This window comes from Planococcus citri, chromosome 5 (assembly GCF_950023065.1).
Source record: "Planococcus citri chromosome 5, ihPlaCitr1.1, whole genome shotgun sequence".
NCBI lineage: Eukaryota > Metazoa > Arthropoda > Insecta > Hemiptera > Pseudococcidae > Planococcus > Planococcus citri.
The window spans coordinates 19133095-19160374 of NC_088681.1; the positions used below are offsets into that span (position 1 = coordinate 19133095).

General features: G+C 34.3%; 1 protein-coding gene across 1 annotated transcript; it reads left to right on the forward strand.

The window, feature by feature from the left end:
* Positions 1-194: 194 nt before the first annotated feature.
* LOC135848536 (kelch-like protein 18) lies at positions 195-3393 on the forward strand. Its single transcript, XM_065368462.1, has 9 exons — positions 195-593; positions 671-801; positions 870-1010; positions 1077-1275; positions 1343-1503; positions 1595-1731; positions 1797-2236; positions 2323-2492; positions 2577-3393. Exons 1-9 carry the CDS (start codon positions 393-395, stop codon positions 2866-2868), a joined length of 1872 nt encoding a protein of 623 aa, XP_065224534.1. The 5' UTR covers positions 195-392; the 3' UTR covers positions 2869-3393.
* The last annotated feature ends 23887 nt before the right edge of the window (positions 3394-27280 follow it).

Below are 27280 nucleotides of genomic sequence, written 5' to 3' on the forward strand. Positions count from 1 at the left end.
TTTTTGGCTTCCAACGTAGAATTTCTAAAAGCTCAAAAGTATTCTATTTTCACAACATTCTCGAATCATTTACGTTAAGGATGATCATTCTCGTCCAATTCTCCATTAGCTCACACGTAACGTGAAATCGGTCTCGAACGATTCATTCGCTGAGATTGTTGTAATCGTAGAACACGACGCTACCTTTTTCATTGCCGAAATCTTGACTTTGGTTCGTATGTTCGTAATCACTCATTAGTCATTTCAAAACGTTATTTTTAATTTCTTCATTCGAAATTACGAATTTTCTAAGGCCACTCTGAAATGATCCATCGCAAACTCTCACTATGAATTAACCTCGCGTCCTCTCGACCCCTAAAACTCATCTGTTTCGGTGAACTTACCCAGTGAAAATGCTCAGTGATCCTTTGGACGACGATTCTTTCACTTCTGATTATTACGAAACTGACGCCAAACAGATCCCATACAAAAGTATAATCAACGGCGAAACCGAAGATGGACTTATATTCCAGCAGCTCGATATCTTCTCCCAAGGATTCCACATCATGGAGGAGTTTCGTAAAGAAGAAAAGCTCTGCGATGTGATCCTGAAAGTAAATAAACTCATCTTATTAACTGCACTACATATTCGTAAAATCTTATCACTAAAATTTACTCTCGAATGTTATAGGCTGACAATCAATCATTTAGTGGACATCGTATCGTATTAGCTGCCACTATACCTTACTTTAAAGCTATGTTTTCTTACGATATGGTCGAAAGTAAACAGAAGGAAATTGTTATTCAGGGCATTGACGCCATGTAAGAGTAATATCAACAAGTAATCCAACGTTAACGTATCCGAATACGAATACTTTTGTATTTTTCAGTGCACTGGAAGCTCTAGTCAAATTCTCGTACACTGGTCGAGTACTAATAAATATACACAACGTACAGTCGCTCATGTTTGGAGCATCTTTTCTACAACTTTTGAGAGTTAAAAACGCTTGCGGAGATTTTCTCAAAAAAAGGTAGCTTCATCGTGTTTTGAAATGTTTTCCAAACTGAAAATATTAATCCGAAATGTATCATTTTAGATTCAATCCGAACAATGTCCTAGGTATAAGATCGTTCGCTGATACTTTGGGATGCACTCAACTAACCGAAGCTGCTGATAAATATATCCAAAAACATTTCCACGAAGTTTCACTATCCGATGAGTTTCTATCGATTAATGGAGGCGAATTACTCGATATCGTGAAAAAAGATGACCTAAATGTTACTTCTGAAGAACAAGTAATTCGTGAATCATGCAAGTTTTCATCGTAGAAATGAACAATTATTAACATCAAAATGTTGCCAGGTTTTCGAAGCTGTGATGCGATGGGTTAACAAAGACCAAGATGTGAGGAAATCTTTACTTCCTCATTTACTGGCGTTTGTTCGATTACCATTAATGAAATTACCTTATCTCGTCGATAAAGTATCGAGCAATCAATTAATCAAATCGTCTCACGAATGCAGGTAATTATACAACGCCAACGATGTGTCTACAAGTCGTAAAACTTACTCAATTACTCGAGTAATTAATTAACTAACGACCACCGTATTACAGAGATTTACTAGACGAAGCTCGAGACTACCATCTAATGCCCGAACGACGTCCTCTAATACAGGAATTCAAACTACAGCAACGTTATTGTAAACTCCTAATTGGGTATATTTTCGCTGTAGGCGGATTGACTAAATCTGGTTGGTAACTTACCATTTCGATGTCGTTGTTTTTCGCATCCCATCTAACGAAATGAATTTTCTAGGCGATTCTCTCAGCACAGTCGAAGTCTACGATCCAACAACCGGTAAATGGGAGATGGCTGAGGCGATGAGTATGCTTAGGAGTCGAGTCGGAGTAGCTGTCATGCATAATAAACTCTTTGCTGTCGGAGGATACAACGGTTCGGAGAGATTATCAACCTCAGAGGTGTTCGATCCGGTGAAACGAGTGTGGAGTCGAGTCTCTCCGATGCATTTTAACCGAAGCGCTGTCGGTGCTGCTGCTCTTAATGGAAGATTATACGTTTGCGGAGGATACGACGGGATCACTTCGTTGAATACGGTCGAGTGCTATATACCTGAAAGAGACGAATGGAATGTAATCACTTGTATGCAAAAGCATCGTAGTGCCGGTGGCGTTGCTGCGTTCAACGATCACGTTTACGCTCTCGGTGGACACGATGGGTTATCTATTTTCGATTCGGTACGATTTTCGAATAATTGTTTCGATATTTCGAAAATTATTAGTAATAAAAATCAATCAATTAATCGATTCATTATTTTCAACAGGTCGAAAGATACGATCCTAAAATCGGTATTTGGACTTCGGTCACACCAATGCTAACGAAAAGATGCAGACTAGGAGTAGCTGTTCTAAACGGTAAACTTTACGTCTGCGGAGGCTACGACGGAGCTAAATTCTTGAAAACCGTCGAAGTATACGATCCTGAAACCGATAAGTACGTCTTTTTCACACCCTATCTATTCATTTACACGAATGTACTGCTTTTCAACTCACTAATCTTTGTAATCATTCGATTTAGATGGCAGTTTGTCGCATCGATGAACGGAATGCGCAGCAGAGTAGCATTGGTTTCATCAATGGGTAAACTTTGGGCAATCGGAGGCTACGACGGTGAATCTAATTTACCCACAGTCGAAGTATACGATCCTCAGATCGACTCTTGGTCATTTGTAGCTCCAATGTGTGCTCACGAAGGAGGTGTAGGAGCCGGTGTGATACCTTTATGTAAACCAGATCATGGCTGGAAAAACGAACGCGAACGAGGAACCGAACTAGAACGAGTAAAAGAGCAAAAGAATGGTTTCTTTTGAAACAAGCACGAGCGATTAGTTTTTCTTCTAGATCTGAATCAGACTTACAAACAATTGGCATTTTGTATTGTATCGCATTTTCCCTCCTTTTTGCATATTTTTTATGATCTCATTTCTCGTTTATTATTTTACTGTTCGAACGTTATAAATGTACGTATGTTTCGTTTTTGTTTTCATTATTTTTCAATTTCTTCTTCTACTATCGTTTCTTTTTACCATTTTTATGTTCATTCGTGAATTAAGTTACGCTTCTTCATTATACATATTACGTGTATGTGTAATTTTTCTCAATGAATCGTGTTCGAATATTAGACGAGCATATGGCACCGTCGTTAATCTATCTTTAAATATATCACTGTGAGTAACTCAAGAGAGAGTACTCTGTAAAAGTATCGCATTTTCAAAGGTTTTGCAATTATTCAATCGTCCTTAGATAGTGATTTATATCATTTGGTTATTTTATTATCATTATTATTCGTAATTTATGACGTATAACGTTGGAAAATATATTTTTTTGCGCTTTTATTTCTATTTTTATTTCTTTGTTGTAATTTAGAATATGAAAATTTTTTCAAAACACCAAATTGGAAGCAAGTATCTGCAGAAATAGAATTTTGATCCTTTTTTGCAAAACTATTCGGAATTTCCTACGTAAAAAATACATTGTTGACATATTATAATTTTTTTAAAGCAAATTTACCTATTCTTCGAAAATTGTACCTAATTTTTTGAAAAAAAATTGTTCCCACCAAAGCAAAGCCAAAGGAACAAATTTTTTTTTGAAAAAGTTTCCAAAATTAGAGCATTAATTTTAATTGACGAATAATAACACCCTCCAAATAGGAGTGATTAAAAATTAGTTTACGAGATAATTAATAAATTGTACGAGATTTTAACGACAATTCTACAAAACTTTATCCCCCAAAGATGAAGAAAAAAAAGGGATCCGTAGCGTAAGCGAATATGTACATAAAATGGCCAGTTAAAATTTGTACAACACTGTGTTGTCGACATGTTTAACTTACGTATTTAGGTATAGCCTAATTTGAAATTAGCTTAAAATTCAAATAATGCGGCGGCGAATTTGCTTATTAGTCTGCGCAAATGGATTTCGTATTTATTCGCGAAAATCCTATTCGCACAGTAAATAGTCGTTCGGTAATGAGTATAAAATTACGGCTAGATTATCGGCGGCGCAGCCGGAGCATGTTTCTTACCTCACTAATGACTTTCTTATCGTATCTATACACTATTTAAATAACGTCGTCCTTTGCCTTTACCATTACCTACCGCTGCATCCCGATCCCGGTGTAGTTAACTACATCGTAGCTTTTCCCAAAAGCAAATACCGCTAAGCTTCATTTTCTGGTGTTTTGCGAACGTTTATAACTTACGATTAGGTGTACGTATATATCTTATCGGTGTATCTCGGTGGTGTTAACATAGTGTAGTGAAAAGCACGAGTCGATGGTGTAGTTTTGCGAACGAGTGGATGATGAATTTTAATTTGAGGCTGAGGCATAAGGGGGGGGGATGATGAGCGAGAAGAAGAGTAATTTATTTTGATACTTTTTGAGCTCGAGCAGCCAAAATTATTCATTTTATTCAGTATTTGGAAGATGCAAGTGGGTGAATTACAGCTGCAATCAAATGCACATTTACTTTTTTTTTCATCGTAATAAAAATAATCATTCATGTGTAATTTGGAAAATGATATGATGATATTGTCAAGTTGGAAATTGGAAACACTGTATTACTCTTAATTAACCCTCCTCCCCACCGATTAAAATTTTTCTCATAAACTTTTTAGGCTTGAAAAAATTAAAAAGTCACTGAGTCCATTTTTTTTAATGATTTTTTTTTCAATTTTCGCTATTTCTGAACAATTTTAGAATTCTTGGAGGGGGGAAGGGGGTAGATTCTGTTAGTATTATATTTTTAAAAAAAATTGCTCACAATTGACCAAACTTTAGGAATAGAACTTCATTCATAAATTTTTAGAGGATTTTGAAATTTGAGCAGACACAGGCATCGTACTTGAATTTTTATTGAAAAAAATACTTTCAGAATTAAAATTTCCAAAAAGTATACGTTTTTTTTTTTCAATTTCAGCATTCAGTGGAGCAAAAAATCGAGAAAAAAATGTAATAAGGAAGATAGGTACCTACTACCTAGGTACCTACTCAATATTAAAATTAAATCACGAATTCCATTTAAAATTTATCTAGAAAAATTAACCTAAATTAAACGTACGAGGGACGAGGGGGGCGGATCGCTGAAAAATTTCAACTCTAGTTACCAAAATTTTCAACTTCACTCGTCATTAAAATTTTACAATTATTAAACCCTAAGAACAGTTTATTCCTGTTCAAATGCTCATAAAAGACAGAAAAATTGAAAGTTTACTATTACCTAGGAAACAAAAAAATGCCAAATAGGTACATACAAAATATTAGCCAAAAATTTGAATTACGTATGTACGCTTCTGAAATTTTTTCATTTCAATTTTTTCGTTCAATTCTCAAGAAACTTTAATATTTTCAAAAATACAAATGCGAATTATAAATTTGGCTCGAGCGAAGCGAAGGCAAAAACTTTCGAAAATTCACAACTCTCCAGAAGGGAAAAAAACATCATTTTTGATGAGAGGATGCATTTTAATAAACATTGAAATGTCACCGGTTTTTTTTATTTTTGCGAAAAAAATTTCAAAAAAGTAACCAATAGTAAACGTATTAGTAGTAGTTGAACAAAATTTTGAATTTAAACTAGCACAGACGGATTTTAAAATTGCTCACACACGACGACGGTTAATTCAAAATTTTGAGAGCTGAATTTCATTCAAATATGTACTTTTGATGAAAAAAATTTTTAAAAAAATAAATCAAAAACAGCCAAATTTACCGGATGCTCCAGAAGATCAGAACTCTTCGAGTCCACAAGCAATTGGAAGGGAGGAGGAAGGGAGAGGAAACAAAAAATATATTGCAAATTAAATAACAATTCTCTACTTACCTCAATTTGATCAAATTTTAATTTTTCTCTGTAAAATGAGCTTTTAACATCCAAAAATTGCGCAAAAATCGAAAAATTCAGAAGTAGGAGAAGGGAAGCGAATTTTCACATTGATGATTTAACCCAAATTTTGAAAAGATACTCATTTTTGAAACTTTCTAGTTCTTGAGATTTTGACACTGATTTTTTCTTTTTTTTAAATTTAAAATATGCACCAAAATTTGATGATTTTTAAAATTCGCAATTTTAAAATCGATTTTAGCAGTTAAATTAGAGGAAGAGCCTTTTTGACCTCTATTTCGTACCATTTTAAGGGCAATCGGAAGTTCTACACTCAAGGGCATCCGTTGTAAGAGAAATTTTTTCAAAATCAAAATTTCCGTTTCATCATGATTTTCAACTCTTGTTTTGAATTTCACACGATCGAAATCGAAAAACTAATTTCCAATATTTCCCCATTGTTCCTAACAATGGGAGGTAAGTAGTAAGTGCATCCCAACCGATACAATAATTTCGAACCGGACAGAGGCGAATCGAAAGAGAACCTAAAAAAAAACCACTAGCAAAAATTTCAGGAGCTGAAATTCATTTTTTGATTTTTGGCGATTTTTTAAAAATTTAACGTTGGTCTTTTCTCATGAAAAAAATCCAAAATTTCACCAAATTCACATAAAAGGCTCAAATTTTTGACCTCTCGAGTCAATTAATGATGGTTTCGAACCGTTCTGGAGTCTCCAGCGAATTTTCGAGCTCTCCAGTTCTTGAAAAAATGCTGTTTACCGCCCCCCTACCAACCCCTTCCTATTTGAAACCTCGCGAAAGAAGGTGTACACAGGGTGAACTGTAACAAGGTGAAAACCTATCTCTCGTTACCCGTTTCCATTTTTCATTAATTGAATTTACAATAAAATTTTGAAATTTTTTAATGCACCTAATTTATAAAATTACATACTCTCAAATTTTTACTTTGCCTATTAGCGATTGAATTGGAAATTTCATACACACAGACTTGAAAAGTGTAGGAACGAGAAGGACATAGGTATTCGATGATTTAGGTTCACTTCACTTCAGAGGTACGAAAAAGTTTTGAGGGCTTGTAAAACAAAAAGGGCGAGAAATGTTCACGATACGTTTAAAACTCGTATTAACTTTTCATTCGACATTTTTACATTTTTTGTTAGTAAATTTCAATTCACCTCATATACGTATATTGGCAAATAATTGAATGGTGAGAGGTCAGAATGGGTAGGTCCAACCCCCTTGAGACTGGAAAATTGATCAATGGGTCATCTGATGAGAAATTAGATGTAGAGCCGCATTCGTCCTAACCATTTTTGAGCTGGACTCAATACTTTTCGATATATTGGTCAAAAACCGATTGGGGGAGGTGGCTAAGATCCACAAAGGGGGAGAAGTGGTCACAATACGCCAAAACTGGTTTTTGAAACTCGTATCAACATTCCATTCGACAATTTTAATTTTTTAGTGCATTTCAATTCATCTCACGTGCGTATATAGGCAAATAACTGAATAGTAGGGTGACAATGAAATTAAAATTTCGGATTTTTGAATACAGCACACCTAAAAAATGTGCTATGAGGTGTCAAAAAATGATCCCCAAAGTTTCATCCCTCCAAGTTGATTTTAACCCGTGCCTCAAGGGCCCCAAAGTTTTGAACATAACGTCCGAGCGCGACCTTACGAGTTCCACCGCGACGCGTGGTGGAGAATTTGTTGAATGCGCGCTACATGTATGAAGTGCAATGGAGTAATGATGTACTGTATTTTTTAATCGATTTTTTTTTCTCAGCCGCAAGTTGACTTAAAAACAATTTGTTAATTATATTTTCTATGAAAAAACACGATTTTTCTATTTCATTCCACTATGGAAAAAAATTGAACGTTCAACGCACTTCTGTTTTCGTTTTGTTCGTTTCTCTGTACTTCCTCACCACCGGCAAAAAATTCAAAAGTTTAAAAGGGTATAAATTTCACTAATTATACTTATTCAATATTTTTTCACTCACTATCCATGTCCAATGGCCATCATTTACCTCATATCCTTGCTAAGAACTACTTCCATTGAATGAACATGACTTTATTAATGAAAACCAGATTTTCATAAGGTGATTGATAGTAATTGAACATGATAGTGAGTGAAATAATATTGAATTAGCGTAATAAATGAACTTTATTCTTGTAACGTTTTGAATTTTATGCAGGCGCTGAAGAAGGTGTAGAGAAACGTACAGAAGCGTAAACACAAGTGTGTTGAAAGCTCAATTTTTTTCCATAGCGGAATAGAATAAAAGAATCGTGTTTTTTCATAGAAAATATAATTTATAAATTGTTTTCAAGTTAACTTGTGACTAAAAAAAAAAAATTGATCAAAAAATACAGTATATCGTTACTCTTTTGCACTTCGTACATGTCGCGCGCATTCAACAAATTCTCCACCACGCGTCGCGGTGGAACTCATAAGGTCGCGCTCGGACGTTACGTTCAAAACTTTGGGGCCCTTGAGGCACGGGTTAAAATCAACTTAGAGGGATGAAACTTTGGGGATCATTTTTTGACACCTCATAGCACATTTTTCAGGTGTGCTGTAAAAAAAATATTGGAAAAAATTTTTCCCCGTGTATTTCATTGTCACCCTACTGAATAGTGAAGGGGGGAGGGGGGCGGGATAACATTGTGCTCCGCTCTGTACCTCAGAAAAACAAAGAAAACCACCCCCCGTACCATTTTGGAACGATTGAAGGTATTACAATCAATATTAACCGTCAACATTATGGCGACCGATTTTGGGGGGCTAAGATCCACAATTTAGGGGAAAGCTCACCCGGGACCGCAAGGGACTCCTCGGATTCGTTTTCAGGCCATCAAAATGGACCAGTATATCAAAAATCAGCTTGCCACCTACAGATTCACGATACCCCCTATTTTTTTGCTTAAGTTACTGGACTATTGTTACATCACGTTTTTTGACGTTCCAACCCCCTCAGCTCGGGCCCTATCAATGCTAAGAAAAAAAATGACACATTTTTGAAATCGTCGTAAAATTTCGCAACTTTTTATCTGGACTGGTTTTTGATTGCTGAATTTATTTACTAACAATATTCGTTTGAATGCGTGACTTTAAAAATTTGGAATACAAAAGTTCAACTTTGGGAACCACTGAAACGTGAGGTATCACTAAATGAGAACGGTCATGGGTAGATATTTCAAGAGTGATCCAATACGAGTTATTTGAGACCACAAGCACCCCCCCTACCCCCTTTTGGTTGGGATTTATGGGCCAAAACAGATGACAACGAAGGTGCTCAATTTTCACAACTTTGGGAACCCCTGGATCGGTTTTGCAATTCAATCTCAAAAATGTAATGGTGGTTTCGGGGTCGGGAAATGATCCCCTTTCGAGGAAATATCGCGAAAAAAGTATATCTTTCCGGTCCCATTGTTTTGATAATTTTCACTTTGGTACCCGTACTAACATATTTCTCGATAATATGAGCAAAATTTGGAATTTCTCCCCTCCCACGCCACACCACCCACCCCACCCAACCCAACCCAACCAAAAAAACTCCAGATTCCAATTTTACGACCTCAACAGCATAACAATGAGATTGGTCTGTATGATTTTACATCATCAGCAGGTTTGTCAGGCTTTTTGATCATAATTATTTTTGCCACTTTGAAGCTACTAGGGAAGGCACATATGTACTCCGTACGCATGCATGCGTTAAAAATATACATCAGGAAGATGATTGCTCTATTTGGTTGCTCTTTGAGTATGGTGGGTTGCATTCCATCCATACCCGGCGCCTTCTTTGGTTTTAGGCTTTGTTTTGTTGGAAATGAAGCATTTGAGCTTCTTCAAAATTTTCATTTTCCAACATGATTTTTTTTTGAAAGCTTAACTTTTTTGTGATTTGATGAAATGGGCAGGGTACCCTATTATTTGTTTCCCAACATGGGAACCTAGAGAACCTCCAAAGGGTTAATAATTACGACTCGGATTCTTTGGATTTTATACCTATCTTTTTCGTTATTATGTATTCTATGTAGCTTTTCAATATTTGCTTGCGCTTCAGTGTCTTTCTATCGTCCTCTGGGTACTCGGTGGGGGAGAGGGATAATATAAGCAGAGAATTTTGAATTGAGAGTTCTAATTTTTTTAAAACCGTGCTGTATTGAAATCCCATGATCATCAATTATACTAATCGTCACATTTTGTTCCATCAATAAACCTGCACCTCCGGATCTAGTTTCGAAAAAAAAAAGTGTTCCGGTATTACGACGACAGGGTGGAAAAAAAGGGGGCTCGGGGGGAAACAAAATCTATAAAATGATGAAACTAGTTCATGCACAATGTCATTGTTGTGGGAATTAGTATTTGATGTATTAAGATGAATTAGTTTCAGACGAGTGATACAGTAACGATCGCCGTATTAAGAGGGGTGTGACGACCGCAAAAAGTCAACTATTGAACCGGAGTTAAATCGATCAACTCGCAGACAAGGTTACAATGTTGGCCATACTGTCGAGTATAAAATCATTTTAGCAGAATAATTGCCGCCGTGCGCGTATTTGCAAACGGATGTTTTTTTATTTTATCATCAATAGAAGCGTTAAAAGTCACGAAAAATGATTCTATTTAGCAGCAATTACATACTAGCAGGGTGGATTTCAACGACGATGATGCGATGGCGAACGCGTTTTTATAATAATATCGCTTCGATGCTCAATGCTCATTCGTACATATTACACATGTTCCCCTCCCTCCTCCTGTGTGGGAAAAGGAATGGGGTAGGTAGGGTACGTTCTTATACAAAAGTGGTGTCAATCATTTTCGTAATACGAATGCGAGTAGTGTAATATGAGCTCGAATATGCGGTATATACGATGTATTTTTAAATATCGCATTGGATCTCCGAATGTATTATACATATTATAGGTGGTGTTTGTCGACGAATAAAATGGCGAAGGTACATTATAGATAGTTCATTTCACATTTAAATTTTCTCCACTCCCTTCGATAGTCGTCGAGGCAAAGGCATACGCACCTAGTTCTTATGAATAATAATTACACGTTGGCCGAAAAAGTCACACTTTTTGACGTCGATTCATCTCGTTATACACATCTACTGAATTTGAATACGAACGAAATCACACGTGACATAGTCTCTGATCGCCGTCAGGCGTCAATCTACGAAACTGTTTCAAAAAGACTAAAATTAGACAGGGTATCGAGAAATGTAAATTTTTAGGTTACCGCCAAGACTGAAACAATAAGTACGAGTATCTATGTACGCTGAATTACATTACGACGAATTATAATATCTGGATTGTCTTTTCACCCCTTTATTTTATTATTAGATAGGTTGGTATTTTGTTTAGAATTTTTAATGAAGCTTTTGAACGTTACTTCGAGACATGAATTTAAAAAATGAACTTAGGTACTATTTAAGCGACGAGGTGTTTAATTTGTTCGTAAAATATTTACTACTGGTCGTTGTATAGTTTTTTGTAATGGGTTAATTTGCATTTGATAGAGAAGAGAGGCGAGAAGGAAAGGGTTATTTTGAAGTATTATTTTTTGCTCATTATAGTACAAAATGAGATTGAACAGGGTGTCCAAAAATTTGAAGAAATTAATTCCCCGAAAATCGTTATTTTTTCATTAGATAGGCACCTCGAATGAAACAGTACCTATTTAAAGGATTCTTTTGAGAAACTCATCCAATATACTTTATACCAAAGCTCACAAAAACGACTCAAACTCAACCAAAAATACACAGACCCTCATAAAATACACTCAGACAAAATTTCAATAGCTAGATTTCATTTTTACAATGTTGGCTTGAAAATCCAAAATTTTTTCACGAAGGAAACCGTAATTTTATTCAATTGGAGTAATAATCTGAAGTTTTTAAACGATGTATCAAGAAATCGCTGACAAGTTCACCTCAAAAATTAAGCTGAAATTTCATCAATTTTGAGACATTTTTCAGTCATTTTCATGCTTAAAAGCTTAATTATCCATTCTGCAGTTTTTACGATGCTTCATGTAATTTTATGCCACTTTGAAGACATTTGATCAATTTTATTAAAAATCTCTAATAATCTCCGTAGGTAGGTAACACATGATGATCAAATTTCGCTTAAACTCTAAAATATTACAAATCGATTTTTAATTATTTTAAAATGTTTTCACGTCATTTCAACCGGTTCTAACATTTTTTTCACGCAGCTTTCGTTGAATTTGGCTCAAGTTTGCTGAAAATGCATCACTTTTTTGGTGATTTCCGAAAATCTAAACCCAATTTAACAATATTTTATGCAATTTTTGCAAAATTTGGAAACATTTTATGTATTTTTTATAATTTTTTCATTTAGTGTTTTCAAAAAAGTAATTTTGGCAACCAAAAAAGTATCAAGAGTAACGGAAAAAGTTGGAAGATGCGAGCAAAACATTTTAGATCTAGAAAAAAATCATAAAACCACCACGAACATTTCGCAAGACTTTCGAACAACTACATAAATTATCAAAAAATCATACTTTTCACAAATTTTTTGTCGTATTTCGCATAAACTTTGACAAAACTAAGACTTTTGGAAATAATTTTTCACATAAAACAGAGAATTTCTCAAATCTTAGCAAAAGGCAACTCTTTCAGGCAATTTTTGGCAAAAAAAACCTAGATTTTTAAGCAATTGCTGAGAAAAACACGAAACTTTTTGACGATTTTTGGCATTTTCTGGTTTTTTTAAAAAACGAATTTTTTACGATTTGGCAAAAGATGAGAATATTTTGCTTGGAAATTATTATTGACAAAAAAAGATGCAAAAAGTTGATATTTTTTGACAATTTTTGGAAGAAACGTGAGGTATTTGAAATTTTTTTGTAAAAGAAGCGACTGAAATAAAACAGATTTTGAAGCAACTTTTGGAAAAAATGGGAATTTTTTGAAATTATTCGCAAAAATCCAACAATTTTTAGTAGTTTTTGCCAAAAAAGTAAAATTTCTACGCAATCTGGTTAAAAGCGAGTTTTTGTCAGTTTTTGGTAAAAAGCGAGAATTTTTGAAAATTATGTAAGTTGTATAGCTACTAACCAAAAATGATACTTTTTTTACAATTTTTTTTGTCGAAAAAGCGATCCTTTTTGCAAATTCAAAACGTTCGCGATTTTGGCAAAAAGTTGAGTCTTTCTTCCAGAAATTTTTCTGAACAAAGCAAATTGTTTAATAATTTTTCAAGAAAGGATGATTTGACATTTTTATCAAAGAAACAACAATTTTTAGCAACTTTTGGTTAGGAAACAACATTTTTGGTAATTTTAACCAAAAAAAAAACAAACTTTTGAGCAATTTTTGAAAAAAATTATATTTTTTGAAAATTTTTGGAAAAAGCATCAATGTTTAGTGGTTTTTGGCAAAAAAAGTGAATCTTCTTCGCAATTTTTTGTAAAAAGTGAGGCTTTCTAGCTATTTTTTTTTGGCAAAAAGCACTTTTCGGAAATTTTTGTCAAAATACTTAGCATGACTGTTTGTTTTTGAAAATTTTTGGTAAAAAAGTAACGTTGGAAATTCTGGCAAAAAATAAATCAACGCTTAGGTACTTTTTTCTTATAAAGCAAGACTTTTTGGCAATTTTTGAAAAAAAAGTGATACATTTGAAAGTTTTTGTGAAGAAGCGGTCATTTTCAGTACTCAATTCTTGGCAATGTAACAACACTTTTTTGACAAGACTTTTTGTCAAGTATTTTTTACAGATAGCGAGGTCTCGACAATTCTAGCCAAATACCGGGCTTTGTAATCGTAACTCTGATTGGTATGGAAGATTGGAAAATGGAAGGTTTTTTTTTTTTTTTTGGGGGGGGGAGTGTTTATAATTACACGATTTTTACATCAGTAAAGTGGGGGGGGGTTGATTTGGTTTGTGAGGTTGGTGTTTAAAGTTCATCCAATTGAAAAAGAGTTAAAAAGCGAATACGTACTTTTGTAAATTATTCACTTGTTGATACCTACCATTATTAATTTTTTCTTTTTTGTTTCAATTGAAACCAAGATTTGAGAATTTTAAATTTTCGAAAATTGAAAAAAAAAGAAATTTTAGTCACCAAAATCGAGAATGCTTTTTCAGGTTTTTGATCATGTTTTATGCAGTTTTAGCTAAATTTGGCTTTTTAGAGGATAAATATCGTTTGATTATTGATTATTGAGAACTTTCGATGGAGTTTTTTATTCGTGTTTTTGTCATTTGAAATATATTTTAACAAAACTTTACCTATCCAATTTGTGTTAGAATTCTCCCATAATTTCACTAATTTTTGATAATTTTTAAAGATTCAGCTTTATGTGTTTTCTCAATATTTTTATGTCATTTTTAACACATTTTCACAACGTTGTATGTTGATGTTGAACAAAGTGCAAAATTGTTCTTCGAAAGAAACAAGGTAGAAGATATTCAAAATTTTCCATCTCACTGGCATTTTTTCAAAAATTTTAAAAATCGTTTAAATGTTTCGAGACAATTTCTTGAATTACCTAAATCATTTCTGAGTAAATTTCTATAGATAATTCTCGGCCAACAATTGTTCCTAAACGCAATAGAAAATGGTCACGAATCCAATTCGATTACCATTTATTCAAAGGTTTACCATACCAAGTACATACTTAAATTTTCAAAAATATCATTTTTTTCAAACTTCTTGCCCCTTTTATCCCTCCCACAAAATCTTCAAAGCAGACACGTGTCTCACCATCTCTACATCTAAATGTACCTTTAAGGCATTTTCTTTCTCTCTATCTCATCGTCAGTCGAATGTTGATATGTACTCGTAAGAATAGAAAACCCGCAACTGGTCATCCGATGACACGTGTAAATTCAACAACCTACCAATTCAAAGCCACCCCGAGTACGTCTAAAGACACCTCGTCGATGATACAATTCGATTCGCGAATAAAACCTCTACCCTGTTCCAAAAATCAGTCTCATGTTTCCAATACCATAATACACGTATAGATAGGTAGGTAAAATAGGTACCTAATTGTGCCAACATATACGATACGAAGGACCCATCGTCGAATAAAATAAACAATTTTACGATCCGTCGTTTCATTCTGCTTTTTATTGGAGTAAGCATATAATAGATAAAACAAAAAAACCTCAGAAAAATATTCCATGTTCGCGGTTATACCCAAGTAAGTATAAGGCTCAAAGAAAATATTTATTAAAGGAGTCGAGTTTTATGACATCCAGCACAAGTCCACGCCGCCGATGCTTTTTATTCGACGAAGACAAACACATACACAAAACCATATCGGCGGGCTTCTCTCGCATTATAAGAGATCCAAGAATACACCTTTTTATATTTTATTATTACGAATACGACGACGATCCGATTCGAGCCCGATGTTCCAAGTTCGAGATGCTGGCCCCTGTAGCTATAAAATTCTGCTAAGCTAACCGTAATGTAGTTGATATAATTTAAAAATTACACACTCCATTCAGCCGTGTCATTGCTAAACAGACGAAAAAATACCCGATTCTTTTGTCCAGCAACAGAATCGCGGGGCAGCCCGAGTTAAAAGAAAGAATAACATTTACTCTACTTAACGTGTATCCATCGTACGTATGTACATAGAATAGCCTAAGACCTTGTACGTATGAAAATTCGACTATTTATTTTCATAGGTGCCCGATTGAGAGCATAGGCAAAGGGGACATGGAGGGAGAATCCAACCCAAGTCGTACGTTTACACTATAAAAGGGTAATTGATCCAGTTTCAGTTTACTCCTAGTCCTGCATAGCATAACAATATCTTCAGGCTACAGCAAATTTTCCACATAACTAACCCCATCTCACGAGCTCAATCACGTCCAACCTCATCTCCCTCTTCGTCCAATTTTGAAAAATCACCGCAGTCGAAAAAATAAAAACAAACGCATAAATTAACATGAGAACATATTAAGCATCAAAGAAAGAAAAAAGAACTACTCTCAAGTAACTCGCAATTACACACCTCTCTTCTTTTGACGCGATGTCAGGGCATAACAATCTTACAAATAACTCGCGGCCACGATCACGATAAACTAGGGTCGAAAAATTATTATTACTGTAAAAACGTTGAAAAGTCGTTCTTTTGATGGTCACGGATGCGTAAAATTTAACTCGGTTATTTTTATATATTACAGGGCCTCTCTCTCTCTCACTCACTCTCACTATGTGTACTGTGTATACTACCTTTGATGATAGTGAATACAAAAAAGAAGAGAAAAAAAAGAACATTGGCAAGAAGTATAGCAAAGGCCTGCCATTATAATAACAGCTGCTTCTCTCGCGTACGTACGTTTCCATATCTTGCAAATCTGACTGCCTAATGTCGATTGTAAACAGGCAAACAGGCCGCCGACAGCCGTTTAGCGGAGGGGCTTGGTGACACCAATTTGGCACAATTTGTGTCACTTTGAGCGGATTTAAAAAGGTGTCATTGTAAAAGAGGGTAAGATTAGCTTTTCCATTATTCTTTGTAATCCTTCACGCTATCGGCTTTATAATTCTTATCGCCCGAGAGAGATGCGATACTATACATATACACCGTATAGTTGGTCGGGTAAGATATTATGATACTATAGGAGCGAGTGAGCGAGCTATAAGTATAATTTTTATTGGATTTTTCGCAATTAATAGATATACCTACAATGGGATACCGCGCGAAGAAGGCTGCACGAGTTGACGTAAGAAAAGTATCTTTTATGGTTTGTTTAAACACTTTACCAGCTTGGGTTTTATTTTCGTAAAATGAGAGCGGATTAATTTCAAAGGATTGGATTTTATTCAGGTGTAAAAGGGGGGAAGGGTGTAAAAAGGTAGTTTTAATTATTGACTATTCTTTCGCGTGTATGGGTCTTTTGGCCTAATTGCATGTACCTACGTATTTAGTTATCTCGACTATACAGAAGTACAAAATTGGATGGATAAAACGATTTTCAAAGATACTTGCTTACCTCTCTTTCCACGGTTTATCCTCACTCCTGTTTCACCATTGAATGAAATTTTCATCATAAAGTCCGTCTGTAAGAATAAAAACATACCAATGCTATGAAAATCATTGAAAAATTAAACAAAATTTTTAAAAAACAAATAAAAAACATTTTCTAAAAAAATTGAAAAAAACACTCTAATTGTAAATATGAAGGTTTTTTTGTTCATTTTTATCTGTTTTCTTTGCTATTTTTGACAAAATTTTCAAACAATCTTCACTTTTTGTAAAAATTGTCAAAACAGCACCTGTTTTTTTTTGGAAAAAATGTTTTAAAAATCTTATCGCCAAAATAATTGTCAAAAAAGTCTCATTTTCGCCAAAATTGTACAGAAGTTTCTTTAAAAAAAAAAATTATAAAAAAATCCTAATTTAAAATTATGCTTAAAACATTCAAGCAGTGGCGTTGAGCTTCAAATTTCCTGGGGGTGGGGGGAGTGAGGAGAGTTGGATACAAAAATGCCGAATCAAAAATTAGGAATATTTGACTGACAAAACTAAAAATAAGTACCTACAATAAGAGCAATTATACGTACGCTTTTATTTATTCCAGTATGAAATTGAGAAAAACTAGAAGCTGCAAAGTGTGCGTAGCTAGCTGCCTTTTCTACAGCTATAACCGTTATTACATCTAGGTAGTGCATAAGTGAATCAACCATGTCACAGTGATGAGAATTTTTGAAACTCTCACTGCTTCAAAATAATAATTGTTTTTCAGTGTTTTCATATTTTCTAAATTACAATAGGTATTTCAGAATAATTTATAAGCTTGTATTGCTTCTAAATTGAGAAATTTCTAGTTGTTTTTCATAGTTTGCATTGTTTTATACAAAATTTCAAATCGATTTCCCGAATTCCCCATCTCTACAATTTCATAAAGTTTTCAATAAATTTTCAGAATTTTGCATTGCTGCTGAGTTAGGAAATTTGCAATCAATTTTTAGAATTTACATTGCCTCTAAATAGTCAAATTTTGAATAATTTTTCAGAATTCTTATTGTCTTTAAATTAGAAAATTTCAAATTCAATTTTCAAGTTCATATTGTCCACAAATTGTAAAACGTTTACTCAATTTTTGGAATTCACATTGCCTCCAATTTTTGGAATTCACATTGCCTCCAATTTTTCGGAATTCTCATCTTCTTCATAAATATTACAATACTTATTTCATATAATTTTCAAGTTCACATTATCTGCAACTTACAGAACTTTTAATCAATTTTTGGAATTCTCAACGTCTCTAAATACAAATTTTCATATTATTTTTTCTAGAATTTCCATTGTAGAGCAGGAAAATAACGTAAAAAAGCGAGGGCGAAAAGGAAAAAATTGGCACATAAATTTTTTCTTCGGGAATGTGTTCAGATGAACCCCCTGAACTACCAAAAAAAACCCGAACCTCCTAACCCTGGAGCTAATTTTTTTAGGGGGCTAAAACCGGTTCCGATTTACGTTTTTTGCGATTTACTCCGAAAATATTAGGTTTACGAGAAAAACTACCATGACTAAAAATGTTCCCCTTCAAATTCTCGACAATTTGATACTACGCTCGATACCCATACCTCAAGAGGGGTGTCTGAAAAAAGGGGTGGAAAGAGTAGGTGTTTGAAAAAAAGTCAGTCCAATAAATTGATCAAAGTTACCACTTAATATCATTCGTTTTCGCTCAAATTTTTTTTACAAAGTCTACTCACCCAACTATTAGTCACACCACCATTGATTGGTCTTCATCCCTCCTAAGGGGTTGGTGGGGGATGCTTGGTTTTTCAAGTAACACACAACTGAATCATATATTTGAAAAACGAATCTGGACATGCAATATATCGAATGGTATGTTTTCGAGGCCGCTGAATACGAATACCAACTTATTTTCTGGGTCCAAATCCTCAAAGCCCCTCTGTGCCCCAAAAAGGGGGTTAAAATTTTGAAAAATCGTGAAAAGTCGAGTGATATATCGAATGGTATGTTTTCGAGGTCGCTGAGTACGAATATGAACTTATTTTTCGGGTACAACCTCACAATGTCCCTCTGGGCCCCAACAAGGGGGCCAAAATTTCAAAAAATCATCAAAAAGTCGAGTGATATATCAAATGAAATGTTTTTGAGGTCGCCATGCAGGCGCAAATATGAACTTATTTTTGGGTCCCACCCCACAATATCCCTCTGTGCCCCAAAAAAGGGGCCAAATTTTGAAAAATCATGGAAAGTAGAGTTATATATCGAATAGTATGTTTTTGAGGTCTCTGAGTACGAATATGAACTTATTTTTCGGGTCAAACCTCACAATGTCCCTCTTCGCTCCAAAAAATGGGCCAAATTTTGAAAAATCATGAAAAGTCGAATCATAAGTATATGGAATGGTATGTTTTCAAGATCGCTGAACACATATTTTTAGAATCCAAAGCACAATGGTTCTCAGCCCCAAAGAAGTTAACGAAAAAACATGGTGTGATCTTTTTCTTTAAAGATTCACACCATTATTTTAGAAAAAATTCTGAAAATTCATCTCAAAAATACTGATTGGACTAAATTTCGGCGGGAGGAGGGGAGATGTAAGTAGAGCTACTCGCATTGCCAGGGTATTATTGGGATCGCTGTTCAAAAAGATTGAACGCTCATTTTTGCAAAGAAAACATTTTACATCTCAAGATTTTTCTTTAAAACGCTCACTCACCTACCTGCAGGTTTTGATTATTTTTCAATAGAAAATAAAATGGAACTAGGACTTTCATAAAATGTATATAATCATCCAACTAATTTCTATTTTTAAATTTTGTCTAGGTTCTTACGTGCCACTCGAATTATATTTTCATGGGAAATTTAAATGAAATTAATCATTTATAATGTTTCTTTTTTTGCTGAAAAAACTCATAAATTGATAAAAAATTTCAAAATAGAATCCTGAAAACACACCATTCGATATATTTCACTCGACTTTTCATGATTTTTCGAAATTTGGCCCCTTTTTTGGGGCACAGAGGGATATTGTGGGGTGGGACCCAAAAATAAGTTCATATTTGCGCCTCAGAGTGTCTACTAAAATCAAAAAAGCGAATTTCTCGCCTTATTCTTGCTTTTTTCTTGCTTCCAAAAATGAAATTTCTTACCCCTCTTCATATTTACGCATAGATAATCTTCGCTAACCCCTCTAACCCCCCCCCCACCCAACAAAATTTGTCAAAAATTTATTCTTCAAAGCAGAGAAGTGAATTAATTTTTCAAAATATGAAAAAATAGTAATAAAAAAACGTAATAAAAACAAACGTTGCGAGGCAAGTCTACTGAAGTGAATTCAATTCTATGATAACAGTAACAAAATAAAAAGTCAACTCAAATGCGGATCGAAGTCATGTTATTTGGGGGAGGGGGAGTATGATGTCATTTTTCCAATAAAAAATTGTTATTTTTTGGACAAAAATCAAAATTTTAAGGTGCTGAATACCAGTGACATACATTTATACAATATTACAAGATCAAAACATGAAAGAGCTTATATTTTTATTTGTGATTGAGGGTAGAGCGCAATCAGAATTTTAGACACCAAAAATCGACATTTTAGGTTGTTTTCAGAAAACTCTTCACAATGAGTGATCATTTTATTGAAATGAAAGTAAAATTACTGCTCGAACGAAGCGAGAGCGAAAATTCGTTGAAAAAATTGGTGTAAAAAACGAAAAAACGACCATTTTGCATGCTTTATTTTACATTTTCATCGGAGAACAATAATATCAACAATTTTGAAAAGTTAGTTGTTCTGTAGTTCAGAAAATGAAAATTTGCACTTTTCAAATGATTTGGGTATTACCTGGAATTCGAAAATTTTCTATTTAATTTTTGAATTCTTAAAATTTTTAAAAACAGTATCTTGAATGGCCCGAGCGAAGCGAGGGCAAAATTTTTGGAAAATTTTTAATTCGAAAAGTAAAACAACATCAATTTTAACAAAATGAAAACTTGAAATTTTGGTGGGATAGCTTCAATTTTTCAGAGATTTTTGATGTGAATTCTTGGAAATTTTCTTGCTTTTCGAAGGAATTTCTATACTATTTTCTAACTTTCTTGCCACTCATGCGAATTTCTCGCCTTTTTCTAACTTTCTTGCCTTTTTCTTGCCAGTAGACACTCTGCGCCTGCATGGCGACCTCAAAAACATTTCATTTGATATATCACTCGACTTTTTGATGATTTTTTGAAATTTTGGCCCCCTTGTTGGGGCCCAGAGGGACATTGTGAGGTTGTACCCGAAAAATAAGTTCATATTCGTACTCAGCGACCTCGAAAACATACCATTCGATATATCACTCGACTTTTCACGATTTTTCAAAATTTTAACCCCCTTTTTGGGGCACAGAGGGGCTTTGAGGATTTGGACCCAGAAAATAAGTTGGTATTCGTATTCAGCGGCCTCGAAAACATACCATTCGATATATTGCATGTCCAGATTCGTTTTTCAAATATATGATTCAGTTGTGTGTTACTTGAAAAACCAAGCATCCCCCACCAACCCCTTAGGAGGGATGAAGACCAATCAATGGTGGTGTGACTAATAGTTGGGTGAGTAGACTTTGTAAAAAAAATTTGAGCGAAAACGAATGATATTAAGTGGTAACTTTGATCAATTTATTGGACTGACTTTTTTTCAAACACCTACTCTTTCCACCCCTTTTTTCAGACACCCCTCTTGAGGTATGGGTATCGAGCGTAGTATCAAATTGTCGAGAATTTGAAGGGGAACATTTTTAGTCATGGTAGTTTTTCTCGTAAACCTAATATTTTCGGAGTAAATCGCAAAAAACGTAAATCGGAACCGGTTTTAGCCCCCTAAAAAAATTAGCTCCAGGGTTAGGAGGTTCGGGTTTTTTTTGGTAGTTCAGGGGGTTCATCTGAACACATTCACGAAGAAAAAATTTATGTGCCAATTTTTTCCTTTTTAAAACCGCTATTTGCCTGCTCTATTGTCTTCAAATTTATAAATTTTCAAACCAACTTTCAGAACTTGCTTTTTATTCTAAATTAAGAATTAAATCTTATAAAATATGTTAAGAATTTGAATTGCCTCTAAATTAAACGAAAAAAAATATGGGTAATTTTTACAAAAAAATTTAACTAAATACTGGTATTAAGCACAATTAAGTACCAGATCCCATACAATAATTTTTACTGTAATTGTATAAGTCAGTAAAAATTATCATTTTAAGGTAAAGTGGGGTAATTCCGATATGGGGTAATTCCGATAGCAAGCCCTAGCTTTGTTGCAAAACACATTTTGGCACAAATGATGAAGAAAGTAGGTAGTTTTAGTGCTAACCTACACCCATTAATGATCAGATGGTTCATCTGCTCTGTTTTGTCAAGTCTGTGCAGTGTTCAAAATCTGAATGCCCAAATCCTTTGCCGCAAAAAACAGGGCACTTTTGAAACTCGTTTTTATCGTTCAAAACTTGTTGAAAAATTCTGTTAGGAGCTGATATTTGATGAATACGTGTTTAAGTGTCAGTACCTCTTTTGATTTTGCTTTTATAATTATTTGTTTGGTGGCATTGAATTATTAAACATGTCGATCATTTTTCATGCTGTGGGGTAATTCCGATAGCCCCAGCAAAATTGTAATGCAATGTTTTTTTCGCTGTTTTGATGTATTATAGTTTTAGGGGGTCGAAATTATCAAAGAAAATCCTCAAAACGGGGCATTTTTCTCTAGTTGGTCTAGTTTTCAAAAATTATGCCTCAAAAATGCATATTTGTAAAAAAAATTTAATTTTTGTTCTAATGATTCAATTTACATGAAATAAAAACCTAAGGGTAAAGTGCCCTATTGCCGACCAGGTGCCTAAATCCGACCACCAGCATATCTCGTCCAATAATGCCTCAACCATCCGGGGAAAAATGTTTTCATATGTATTTTTCACAGACAAAACGATTAAGACCAAAATCACAACCCAAAAGCCAAAACTCGCGAAAATATAGCTAAAAAACGAAATTCAAAAAGTCAAAATCAACTTTTCCGGTAACTTCAATCGCCTATTGCTCAAATGTGTAATTTTTTGTAAAAAAAGGTTCAATTATTTTTTAAAGTTCATAGTTTGATGAATAAAAGCTGATAATTATTTTTTGGATAAATTACAGGCAAGTTCGAAAAGTTTCCCATCAAATTAAATTTTATAGGGTGCTCTAATTCCGACCACCAATGAATTGGCTATATACTTGAAATTTTTATTTTCCTGGATTTTCAAAAAAAACGTCAAAATGTAAAAAATGGTGTGCTGATGCAATGAACAAAGCTGTAAAAGCTGTAAGAAACCGAGAATGTGGGTATCTGAAGGCGTCTAAACAATTTTCAAGTGTTTCAAATGGGGACATGTGATTTGTGATACGACGTCAGAAAAATGTAAAAAAAATTGAATATTTGTTCCCCTTTTGCTTAAATAATTAATTGCCTTTCTATTTGTGTCATTTTAATTCATAAACAACATTTTTTTGGGGTGGTCGGAATTAGGACACCATTTTTGCAATTTTCGATTTTCTCTGTTTTTGGAAAAATTGTCATAAAAAATTAGTGGGGAGGTTTTAGGTTTAGTGGCTTTATGGCATTAAACTAGAGGTATGTGGCTATCATTTAAGCCATTGTGCGCGCAGCTACGTCAATTACAGGTCTCATAATTCCAAAAATAAACTAGGTGGTCGACAATAGGGCACTTTACCCTTAAATATGCAATAAATGGTATATTTCAACATTACTGGCTCGGAATTACTCTGGGTGAATTTCTTTCCTTATAAAACTCATTATCGGAATTACCCCATTTTTAAGGTAATTCTGATAACTCAACCTTCCAAAATGTTTTTTCAATTATATGTATGAAGCCTTCACACAAATCACTCTTCAATATAGTCAATGTGTAGCTGAAGGACGCAGGAATAAAGTTGTTACATCATTTTTGCCCCAAAATGTACAGGAAATCCAAAAAATGAGAAATTGCTAGAATTTTGAATTTTGCCATCGGAATTACCCCACTTTACCTTAATAAATTTTGCTATAGGTACCAATAGTAAAAAATCATTTTGTTTTAATAATTTTCACTAAATCATGATAATAAAAATTACATGTTTCAGTTGTACAAAAATTAGTTTAATTACTCATTTTGAAGTAATTTTTAAATTATAAGTAAAAAGTTGAAAATTATTCATGTCAAGGTGATCCTTACTATACTTATGGCTATAGGTAGACAAAAAATTGATGAAATGAATTTTTAGTTAGCAAATGATATCATAATTCATAACTCAATTTCAGCATTATTTTTACCCCACTATCATGTACCTACTACATAGGTAACTCCAAAGCATTTCCCTATTCACTTTTCCTACGAAAAATCTGTCACCTACCTACTTACCTCACGGTGATTCGAACCTGGGTCCCTAAATTTCCTATTCCTACCTACATGCCCTAACCACTCAGCCACAACTTTACTACGAGGGTTAGGGCATTAAAATAATATATTTGTTTGGTAAACGCCCCACCAAACCACGCCCACTTGGAATTTACAGCTAACAGACCGGGGGTGTAACAGGGTACAATGAAACACAGCTGGTGATGGAATAGACTGGGGGTATAGCAGGGTACAATGAGCGGCAGGTGTTCTACAAGTCCCCTTTTCCCTTTTTTAGGATTTAATGCATTAAAATAACAGCAATTACCCATCCGAATTGAATGAAAATTAATCTATTCCCTCCGCCTTAATGATTCTCAAATGGTGTCCAATAGGTACAAAAAACGGTTGGATAGCTTAAGAGAACATTCATGTATAATGAAATTTCAATTTTTCAAAGCGAAACCAATAGTGTGCTACGCACACTAAAAATAGCAGAGCCGATACGGGCCCGAAGAAGATATTATGTTGAGCCTCATTTCTACAGGAGAAGCTAGAAGGCCAGAGGGGGTGGTGTCGAATAAAAATTTTGTGGATTGATGTGATAGAAAAACATCAATTTTGCCAATTGATACAATATTCATATGACTGATAATGACTTGCGAAAATTTTTCTTTTCTTTTTTGGTTTTTTGGAGGTCTCAAATATGAAATGTGTTTTTTTACAATGAGAAACAAATTTACCCGAGCGAAGCGAAGACGAGAACTATTGAAAATTTTCATTTCGAGCTGCCTAATTAAAAACAAGTTTTTTTTTAATGCGAGGGGTTTATTTTTTGGTTTTTAAATTTGTTGTTTTGAAAGAAGTTACTTTTGAAAAAGATAAGAGAACAGCCTGAAACAAAGCAAGAGCGAAAGCTTCTGAAAATAGGTATTTCGAGAGGCATAAAAGCGAGGTTTTTTCATGTGAGGACGAGTAGGTTTCTTGGCTTTTAAACTTTTAGAATTTGAATGATTTAGAAAAAGAAAACAGAACAGGCCCAAGTGAGAGTGAAAACTCTTGTAAATTTATACTTCGAGAGACATAAAAACGACGTTTTTTCGTAAGGAGTTTATTTTTTAGGTATCCCAACAAAAAATTTCAACCCCCCTCTCCTCATATTTATCCTCCTCAAAATGGCGTTTTTCAACTTATTTTATGCTTTTTAACAATGAATTAGAAGTACGTTCTTTGGATGTATTTTTGATCCCTAAACAGCATACTTTTATCAAAATTTTCGCTTTGATGTGCCATGGTGAAAAGTTGGAAAAATGTATTGGGGGGAGGGGGGAATGGAAAATTTTGGGGAAAATAACTATTAATGAGTATGGTGTCGTTTTCTTATGATTCGATACCGCTGAGCACGAAAATGAAGTCAGATTTTCCGCTACTTTCAACTAGCCCTCCCCAGAGCCCTCAGCCCACATCTCAATTTTTACTATTTTTGAAATAAAATTACTTTGATGATATTGGTGTCGTTTTCTAATGATTCGAGCCCCCTACGCACAAATATTGCGTCAGATTTTGTTTATACACTCACACTGCCTCCCTAATTTTAAAAGAAGTGGAAATTTAAGAGGGGGCTGAGGCTCGATCCGGAAAGCCTGTGTGAGTGTAAAACAAAATCTGACGCAGTATTTGTGCTCAGTGGGTTCGGAGCTATTTTTAATACTCACTTTCCTGGACTAAATGAGTAATTCGGTGATGTGATAACATTTAAAAAAATGTACCTACCTACTTACATTATATTTTCAGAAAGCAGGAAGATGTAGTGATGTAAATCGTTACACAGTTGCTGATAAAGGGGGAAAAATAGACACACTAATTTCATGATTAATATTCAACATCATTTTTTTTATTGATGCGCGTAGTTCCACATATACGTAATTGATGTATTAGGTAAGAAAATCGAATGTAGATAGGTAGATACCTATTTTGTTTATGGCAAGAATAATTTTAAATTCAAATCAATTTTGGTAAGTGAACATTTTCATTAACTATTTTTTTTCCTTTCGATACCTACTCTTATTCTGCTAATCAGTGATCATCAATCCTGTCCTTTTGCTTCAGACTTCCAATCTACTACTCATTTCATCTACAGAGTTCATGTGATAGGTAGGTACCTATCAAACAAAAATAACATGGAAATTGAAAATCTACCGAAGATTATACTGAAGATTTTACTGCCTTTTATATTCATATTCTCAATCATCTGCGTGATAGCTCATTTGTACAAGTTTTTTCGCATTACAACTCCAAAAAGTCTAGCAACGAAGAACCTCACCTTTTACTGTTTTTTCTTATTGTTGATATACGTTTTTTCCTTCATATGGTTTATTGTAATATTAATAGAATCAGATAATAACTGCAAAGGCGCCGGCGCGTACTATGTCACTCGTATCATTGTTCACTTGATGGTCACAGTGACTCTGATCAAGTTCATTATCGCTTTGGACCTATTCTTACGCTTTCGCAATATAGCTAAATATTTACAAAAATCTTCTTCTCCGGCTACTCAAAATAAAAAATTCATCATTTACAGTCTGCTCAGTACAATCTTCCCTTTGCTTTACGCATTACTTTGGTTCAAAGTACCGGATTACAAACTTGAAAACCCAAACTTGTATTATGGACCATTTTCCATCATGAGAATTATTCGTGCCGGGCGTTTGTTCGTGATCCTTGGTACAGTTTGGTACATCCGATTGGCCAGCGTAAATAAAAAGGGATTATGGTCAAAATATGGTCTACATATGCGCCTTCTCACGATGCTAGGTGGATTCTCGGCTGCAATCAGCGTGGTGGAAATCATCACCATGATTATACAGAAAGGAGATCGATTTTCTGGTGACGAGTTTACTGGGAACAGGACAACGGTCGTATATTTTTTTATGCATTATTTCGGAAGTGTTCTGGAGGGAGTGGTTATTGGCATATTATTTA

Coding starts and splice junctions, on each gene's coding strand:
- LOC135848536 (XM_065368462.1), top strand. CDS start 393: ATGCTCAGTGATCCTTTGGACGACGATTCTTTCACTTCTGATTATTAC. Junction 1,504..1,594: donor AAATCGTCTCACGAATGCAG/GTAATTATACAA, acceptor ACCGTATTACAG/AGATTTACTAGACGAAGCTC. Junction 2,237..2,322: donor GGTTATCTATTTTCGATTCG/GTACGATTTTCG, acceptor TATTTTCAACAG/GTCGAAAGATACGATCCTAA.